This window comes from Cannabis sativa, chromosome 5, assembly GCF_029168945.1.
Source record: "Cannabis sativa cultivar Pink pepper isolate KNU-18-1 chromosome 5, ASM2916894v1, whole genome shotgun sequence".
Taxonomy (NCBI): Eukaryota; Viridiplantae; Streptophyta; class Magnoliopsida; order Rosales; family Cannabaceae; genus Cannabis; species Cannabis sativa.
Window position 1 is genome coordinate 68,701,638 of NC_083605.1, and position 9,551 is coordinate 68,711,188.

At 30.3% G+C, this 9,551-nt stretch overlaps 1 protein-coding gene across 1 annotated transcript; it reads left to right on the forward strand.

The window, feature by feature from the left end:
* Positions 1 to 1,243: 1,243 nt before the first annotated feature.
* Positions 1,244 to 3,740, forward strand: LOC115716727 (probable aquaporin TIP2-2). Its single transcript, XM_030645607.2, has 3 exons — positions 1,244 to 1,489; positions 1,581 to 1,828; positions 3,111 to 3,740. The coding sequence occupies exons 1-3, from the start codon at positions 1,363 to 1,365 to the stop codon at positions 3,483 to 3,485; spliced, it is 750 nt and encodes a 249-aa protein (XP_030501467.2). The 5' UTR covers positions 1,244 to 1,362; the 3' UTR covers positions 3,486 to 3,740.
* The last annotated feature ends 5,811 nt before the right edge of the window (positions 3,741 to 9,551 follow it).

The window sequence follows — 9,551 nt, forward strand, 5'->3', positions numbered from 1 at the left end:
TAAAGCTTAATGAGTAATTGGTTAATTACCGATTGTATATGGAAAGGATATCGATGAGTTTGATCTAATATTATATTATATATTTAATTAAACTCATTGATTCTTTTAGATTATCAAAAAAATCTAAATTTGATTTGACATTGAAATAAGAATGAAATTAGGTACTATCAAAGGAAAAATGAGAGATGAGATCAAATAATAAGTAATCACATTTAAAAGAAATATAATAAAGTATAGATCACAAATTGATAATAGTTAACCCACCAAGTATTGATTTTTGTATATATGTACACCAACTTTTTTCTTTTGAAAGAATTTATATATATACATCGATGAGGCACATGTAAACTTTAGACTTATAGCAAAGATCCAATCAAAAAAGTAATCAAAGAAAAAAAGGATCCAATCAAAGAAACAAATAATAAGATAAATAAAAGGGTAAATACTATTTTAGACCTTGTGTTTTGCAAAAGTTATAGATTGGACCCTGTATTTTGTTAAATAACAAAATGGACCCTGTATTTTCTAAAATAGTAAAAATAGGACTCTGAGCTTAATTTTTGAATTTTTTTTTTAATACAACCAACTTGAAGACAATGCTTAATACGAACAGATACAAAAAATGTAAACAGTTTTGTCATAGCACTTTTAGATCGGATTATAATTAAATTTTATTTTGACAAAAAATCAATTTAGGGTCCTATTTGTACTATTTTAGAAAATACAGGGTTCAATTTGTCATTTAATAAAACACAGAGTCCAATTAATAACTTTTGTAAAAGAGAGGATCTAAAATAGTATTTACCCTAAATAAAATGTGACGTTAAAATCTAAAAACTGCAGTCACTCTCTCGTGAACTAACCACTAATTAAGGCTATATATATATAGAGAGAGGTCTTTAAACTTTTAATTTAATTTCTATATGTAGAATATATATATATTTCTAAAAGGAACATTAATCTTATCTCATTTATTTGCACTATACATTTATAATATTCATGTGTTCTCTCCACCACTAATTATATATTTATTTCACTTGTCTTATCCTCATAATGCTACATAAGTTGCTCCAAAAATAAATATAAGATAGATAAAATATATTTCTCAAAAAAACAAACAAAAATAAAAGGTTGGCAACTCCAATTATGAATAATTTCAAAGGCTGCCCAAGTGGGGTATCATGGTCGGTGCCGGCTATGCCTATTTTTATTTTTATTTTTGCATTATTGCTTAGTCTACTATATTGGCTACTAAACTAGTATTTAAGACACACTCAAAATAATGTTTTACACAACCCATATTCATCAAGAGCTAGCAACTGAGCCAACTCATCATCTCTTTATAATTTCCTTTGTCGAAAAATGGTGAAATTGACTTTGGGTAGCTTTGGTGACTGTTTCAGCTCTACTTCTCTCAAGGCCTATCTTGCTGAGTTTAATGCCACCTTTATTTTCGTTTTTGCTGGTGTTGGATCTGCCATAGCTTTCGGTAAGGAGTATAGTACTAATTAATTCAATTGTTATATTTAATAACTGTGTATTTTTGGTTGATTAATTAATATTATGATATATATTTTTAGGTAAGCTGACTAGTGGAGGAGCTTTGGACCCAGCTGGGCTTGTAGCTATAGCAATTGCTCATGCATTTGCACTGTTTGTTGGAGTGTCTATTGCTGCAAACATCTCAGGTGGACATTTGAATCCAGCTGTCACCTTTGGATTGACCATCGGCGGCCACATCACCATCCTAAATGGCCTTCACTACATCCTTGCTCAAGTCTGGGGTTCCATCCTAGCTTGCTTTGTCCTTAAGTTTGTCACTGGAGAGGTATAACAAAAATATAACATCATCATCATAATCATAACAAAAATATTATTTTTATTAATTTTGCTGAAGTTTGAAAGATTAAAAATAGTGATTCATACAGAAGTAGTGTTCCCTAATAAAAAATTGAAACATTATTTGTTGGGGCTGAATTTTACTACCTCTCATATATACTATATTTGTATTCTTCAATTTTTTGTTACATATTATAATTTTAGAACATGTTGATAAACGAATAATTCAACCACTCAGGTCCTTTTCTTACAAATCATTTTATTTGTTTGATTAAAAAAACAATTTTGTTTATGATACTAAATATATACATGTACAAACCAATATAAAAATAAATAATTAATGATATAGGTAAATTATGCATTAAAAACCATTACATGTCCATAAAAAAAACCATTACATATTGTCACAGTTTTCTTTTCAGCTAATCTAATTTATTTCAGTTGCGATCTACTTTTATTTTTTTTTGAATAGTTAATCTACTATTTTAAAATGCATTAATATATGTTTTTTTTTTTTTTTAAAAAAAAAAAGTGCAATATTGTATTGTTAAGTGTAATATTTTTTTGTAAAAAGGCACTGACCTATATATATCATTGAGCAATATTATTAGGTTGAGATAATGATTAATACTTTCTACTAAAAAAGATGTGTTTTATGTAATATTTTGAATTGGTAAGTAAAAGGTTATAATATTTTAGATAAACACTAAAAAGTATTAGTGGTGCTTAATACAATATTGTTATTGCTTTAATTAAGTATCATTGCTATATGTTACCAGTAGTGCTTAGCGCTTTTAGACATATTACCTTGTGATTAACTAGCGATATTCCTTAAAAGTTATTACATTAAATTATATAAGATCTAATATTTAGTTAGATTAATTGTAATATTAATACATAAAAAAAGTATTAAATATCAGGAGTGTTTTTTATTATTTTTCATATAAATTAATATAATAACTTTTAAAAATTATCCCTAACTAATCACATAACAACAATATAAAAAAATGTTAAGTCCAATGTTACCCAATAAATGCTCAATATTTAATTTAAAGAAGCATTTAATACATCATTACTTGAAGAAAAAAAATGTATTTTATGTAAGAGAAATGTTAAAGGACACTAGTAGTATCTAACACCTTTCTATGTGTTAGCCAATTACAATGCGACATTGTCGAGAAGGTGCTAGGCACCACTAATGCCTAATAACAATGCTCTTGATGTAATATTTTGAATCGGTAATTAAAAGGTTATAATATTGTTGTTTGCAGAGTATCCCAACCCATGGATTGGGCGCTGGAGTAGGAATAGGTCAAGGACTAGTTTTCGAAATCATCGCCACCTTCGCACTGGTCTACACCGTTTACGCCACAGCTGCCGACCCCAAGAAGGGCTCACTCGGAACCATTGCCCCAATCGCTATTGGATTCATTGTTGGTGCCAACATCCTTGCCGCAGGCCCATTCAGCGGTGGATCCATGAACCCAGCCCGCTCATTCGGCCCAGCTGCTGCCTCTGGAGACTTCTCACAGATCTGGATCTACTGGGTCGGCCCACTTATCGGTGGTGGGCTCGCTGGCCTCGTCTACGGTGACATCTTCATTGGCTCTTATGCTCCAGTTGCTTCTTCTGAAGACTATGCTTAATCTTATCTAATATTTTAATTTAATTAAAATGGGGGATTGGGTTGGTTGGTTGGGTTTGTTCATTTGCTTTTTTTTTTTTTCTTGTGAATTGGGATTTTTCATTTTGTGGTCTTCGAATTTTAATTTCATAAAAGGAGAAAAAGAAATTGTTAAAAAAAATGCTTGTTATTTGTTAATAATTAAGCTGTATATTACTACTACTACTATGAGATCAATTTGTTTGGAATTTTAATTAAGAAGCCTTTTCTTTGATGATTTTCTATGTTTACTTTACTTTTATGGTGTTATTTTCTTGAGTATTTATTTGAAGACGCTTTAATCATAATGAAAATTTACTATACTTCGTGTTAAAAAAAACAATGATTGGATGTTAGATAATCTCCCGTGGTGATTTTCGAAGAAAGTGCTTGATAATGTGGTAGAGTACTTAAAATAAGCTAATCATTGAACGTGTTTGGGTGTCGAATCAAAAAATAATTTTGATGCCTGGCATTAATGTCATACTCATTTTTTTTAAGAAAAATTATATCAAATAATACATTACATAATTATGTGTGACACCATGATGATAAATTTGAATAATTTAAAAAATAATATGAAAAAAAATATTATATTATTAAATAATGTGGAAAGTTTTGATATTTTTGAAAAGTATTACTATTAGAGTATTTTTAATAGGCGACACTCGTAGTTTTCAAAATAGGTAGATTATCTTATATAGTATATATTTTTTCATTATTTTCTCCCTCAACTAAATAAGATTTGGCACCATTTTTTATAAAAATTATTTTAATGGTGGGTAACTCCAAAAGTTGTCCATCATGATCTCATATACCACTTTTTAACTATATATATTCTCTTAAAAAAATTGGTTAGGGATGTAAACAGGGTGGGCGGGAGCGGGAATCGCTCTCCCACCCCTATACCCACTTCCTAAATCCACTTCAATACCTACCCCAATACTAATTTAAATTAAAGCAGAGACGGCGGGAGAAGAATTCCCATCGGGTATATATTTTTTTTTAAAAAAATGATGTCTCAAATAGAACTATGAAAAGAACTATCACAAAAACTCATTAAAACAACAAACATAAGTGGAATAGTGTGTATAATAAATGAATTTAGTAAGTATAAAATTGGCGATCGAAAATAAAGTGGTTAGGTGTCATTTTTTAAAGCATTTTCATAAAAACTGAAATGTCTCATTAATATAATCAATTAAAAACTTAAAGCATGAAGTTATTTTAATTGTATTAGTTAAGATTTTAAAACTTTTTTTTTAGAGAAAAGATTTTAAAACTTAAATATATACATATATCATATCAAGGCGGGTATCTATTCCCCCACCTCCGCCCCTGCCCTGAACTCGACTCGGGTATAAATATTTAAACCCATACCCCCTCACTTTCAAAATCCGATCCCTACCTCTGCCTCATTAGGAGCGGTGAGTATAATTGCCTTTCCTAAAATTAGTTGGTGATAAAGTAACTTTGTTGAAAAAAAAATAGAATGTCACGTAGCTATTGCTCACTTTGGACAACGATGTTCCTAAGATTAAGTTGATATGTTGACCAAAAAATAAATGTGGCAAAGACCACTCCATAGGCAACCCCATTGGAGATGCTCTTAGAGATGTTCTAATTGGTCGAACATTCCAACTTTTGAAAATTGCACTTTTAATAATGCATTCGGAAGTTATAGTTATACCTCATACAATTATAATTACACCACAAAGATATAATTACACATTTAGCCCTTTACAAAAATACTAAAATAGGTACTTTTAGAAAAATTTATTTCATTTATTTCATTTATTTTTAATAAGTGCACCCCAATAAAAGGAAAACTGATTGTTAAAATCTTTCAAAAGAAAATATACAAAAGAGAAGAAAGTCTCAACCACTAAACATCAAGAGCAACAAGTACTCAACAAAGGTGGGGGTGAGGATTTATTCAAGGATAGCATCCACTATCAACATATTTTGAATATAATTGAGATTCCCTAGGCACCAAATAATACTAGTACTTGCCGACAAAGCAAGTTTTGCAAAAGTGTGAGCAACGCCATTACAAGGTCTATGACAATGAACAAACCTAACAATATAGATCATGTTGATTCAAAAATTTAGACTAGGCTTCTAAGCCACACACGCTCGCTAGATTGGAGAGAATGAATAAGTAGTTAAGTAATCATAATAGAGACACAATAAATTTATAGTAATTCACTCCTATATCGCGACAGTAATGGAGCTACGTCTACTTCGAGTTTTTATTTCTTACGAGATGGTAATTACAGAAAAAGATTAAGTGTCAGAAGCTCCAATTTCTAGAGAGAAAAACTAAAGAGAGAAGCTTTGACCTTGTGGGTAGTATTCTGAACTTTAAAAAGGAGCTTATGGAGCTCTCCTTTTATAGGTGAAGGAGGCCCACAAAAATAGGAAAAAAATACAAATAATATGTTTTTGACTGTTGATGATGATCTAACGGTAAAAATTAGCTCTTGGTGGTGATGGCCATTATTCGGAGCCTGACGAATCCCGCTGTGGGTAACCCTGAGCTTATTTTTGTAACTTCCTTAGAGTGAATTTTGACAATGATAGCTTACGAATTATGATTGAATTGTGAGAGCTGACTTGATAGAGCATTGAATTGTCTTCGAAATGCAAGTTGAATCGCACCAATCAAATCAAAATTGAGTGATTTATGGCTATTTTACTGAAGGCAATTCATGACCCACCGTCCAAGTTGACATCCAACGCCCAGGTTGACATCCCAGCACGCAGGTGTACATATGACATCAACCTGGACGCTTGGTAAGTGTAAGAATGTTCAAGGAATGTACTTTAAGATTTCTAAGTGATATTTTGACATCACTTAGCCAGTTTCTATGTTCTGGCAAAGTTGGTCACCAGTTCTCAGAGATGTTTCTGTTCTGCGAAAATGAGAGACTCAAAATTCTTCATTTCCGAGTAAGTCAGAATTGAGAAATGAAAAGTTTTGAATTTGAATTCTTTGACTTCATGGATCTTTGTTATTGTGAAAAACTAGACAGACGATCGAAACGGTATCAATATCAAATAAGCAGAACCAAATGCACCATGCATTTTGTTAACTTGGGCTAAACCACCTGAACTTTAAATTTTTTAACACTTAACTACAAAAACCAAAATTTTGACGGCAAAACCTACTAAACTCATGTTCTGTTTTTTAAAGAGGAAGAAGAGAAAGAAAGTAAAGAAAAAGAAAAAATATAAAATATTTTTTATAATTTTTAATTAAATTATTTTTTTTATAAAATTTTAATAAATAATATTACGTGGACTACTAAAAATTTGCCACGTGTATATTTGTGTACACATGGACATTCCAATATGGCACTTAACTGAGATTTTTGGATGGAAGTGTGTAGAGCGAAATGGAACTTGGGTTTAGTAGGTTTTGCCGTCAAAATTTTGATTTTTGTAGTTAAGTGTAAAAAAAATTTAAAATTCAAGTGGTTTAGCTGTCAATTTTCTTTTATTTTGTTATATATAGGGTAAATATTATTTTGGATCCTGTGTTTTGCAAAAGTTACCAATAGGACTCTCTATTTTGTTAAATGATAAAATGGAATATGTATTTTCTAAAATGGTACAAATAGGACCCTGAACTGATTTTTTGTCAAAATAAAATTTAATAATAATCTGATCTAAATGTGTTATGAAAAAACTTTTTATATTTTCTGTATCTGTTCATTAAGAATTTTCTTCAAGTTGGTTATACTAAAAAAAAATTGTCAAAAATTCAGCTTAAGGTCTTATTTTATAAAACACAAAATTCAAAATAGTATTTACCCTTATATATTACTTAATAATCTTTGGTTATGGGTGATCATTTGAAATCTGTGGTCGGTCGAAAGGTTTAAAGTTTTCTAGACTTCGAAAACGACATAGATATATAATGTACTTTTTGTTATAAATAGTATTAATTATGTGGATGTCCAAATCTTTTATTTATTACCATTAATGTAATCAACATTCCCTTTTTCTTAGTTTCCCTTTCTCTTAGTTTCTTAATATTTGATTCTTGTATGTGTATAAATAGGAGATCACCTATTGGAATAAATCACTCAGAAAATTCTCATCTCTTCTCTATTTTCTTTCTCTAAATTATAATATTACATAATACTAATATTTTATAACACGTTATCAGCACGAGCCTCTAACCAAGGTATGACAATGTTTTTGTTATGTGATCTCGAATTGCTTCAAAGTCATGATACACTAAATATATATATGTCTATATATATACTCATCTGACTGAAACACATTCGAGTTAGCCATTTTTTTTAATGAATTAATATTTATACAATATATGTCTATGCTTATATATATCTATATAGATGCTTATATATTATATATGTGTGTTGATTTGTTTATCATATTATATTGTTTAATCTTATTATCTTATACTATATTGTACTATATTTTGTTGTATTTTTTTTCAAAGTTTATGTATATGTCTAATAATTTACACTTTATATTGATATAGTTTTATCCATGGCAAACCTTGCAAAACTTGATTTTGTGGCACTTGATATTTCTGGAAAAAACTATTTGTCATGGATTCTTGATGCTGAAATCCATTTAGATGCTATGGGTCTTGGAGACACCATCAAAGATCAAAATACTGAAACAAAACAAAATAAGGCCAAGGCTATGATTTTCCTTCGCCATCATCTCCATGAGGGGTTAAAATCTGAATATTTAACCGTAAAAGATCCTCTTGTGCTTTGGCAAAATTTGAAAGAAAGATATGACCATCAAAAAACTGTCATATTGCCAAAGGCTAAGAATGATTGGTTGCACCTGAGGTTGCAAGATTTTAAATCAGTAAGTGATTATAACTCTGCAATGTTTAATATCACTTCTAAATTAATGTTGTGTGGAGAAAAAGTTACTGACTATGAAATGTTAGAAAAAACATATACTACTTTTCATGCCTCTAATGTGCTCCTGCAACAGCAATATAGAGAGCGAAATTTTAAAAAATATTCAGAATTGATTTCATGTCTTCTAGTAGCTGAGCAGAATAATGAACTTTTGATGAAAAATCATGAATCTCGCCCAACTGGGTCTGCTCCATTCCCTGAAGTGAATGCTACAATTGCTGACAATCATAATCATAGTCGTAGTCGTGATCATAATCGAAGTAATAGACGTGGTCGTGACCATAATCAAAGTCGCGGTCGTGGTCGCGATCGCGGTCGAAGCAATGTTTGGCATCGTAATGGTCAAAATAAAAATTCATATACTCCAATGAAAAGCACAACTACTGAGAACAAGGGAAAAGGTCCTCAAAATAATAATCATAGAAATTCTGAAAATTTATGTTCCAGATGTGGAATAAAAGGACACTGGGCACGCGCCTGTCGTACGGCAAAACACCTTGCTGATCTTTATCAAGCATCTGTGAAAGGAAAGGAGAAAATAGAAGCAAATTTTGCCTATCAAGATGATGGTTTTCTCAAAGAGCCTTTGGATATTACGCACTTAGATGTTGCAGATTTCTTTAATGAAGATCTCATTAATAACAACATGAATATCGATAATGGAGATGGGAATGTCCACAATTAGTCACTTTTCTTTGTTATGTTTTTTTGTATTATCATTTATTTACTTTAAGGTGTTTATTTTATTTGGCATGTTTATGTTATGAACTTTTAATATTTAAGCATTTATATTTTGAACTTATTATGTTTTTTTTTTGTTAATGAAGTAATGGACATTTGTCATTCTATACATGATTCTACAAATAATGGTGATGATATGTGTTTGGTGGATAGCGCAACCACTCATACAATACTTAGAAGTGATAAATATTTTTCAAATTTATCAAGAATGAAGGTAAATGTTAATACAATATCGAGCCTTTGCAAATTTAATTGAAGGCTCCGGAAGAGCAATTATATTGATGCCTAGAGGAACAAAAATTATTATAGATGATGCCTTATTATCCACCAAATCAAAAAGGAATCTGTTGAGTTTCAAAGATATACGTCGTAATGGATATCATATTGAGACAATA

What these genes read in the sequence shown, in the direction of transcription:
- LOC115716727 (XM_030645607.2), top strand. Translation starts at nt 1,363, where the DNA reads ATGGTGAAATTGACTTTGGGTAGCTTTGGTGACTGTTTCAGCTCTACT. An exon ending in TGGATCTGCCATAGCTTTCG is followed by an intron (nt 1,490 to 1,580) that starts GTAAGGAGTATA and finishes ATATATTTTTAG; the next exon opens with GTAAGCTGACTAGTGGAGGA. An exon ending in TTAAGTTTGTCACTGGAGAG is followed by an intron (nt 1,829 to 3,110) that starts GTATAACAAAAA and finishes TGTTGTTTGCAG; the next exon opens with AGTATCCCAACCCATGGATT.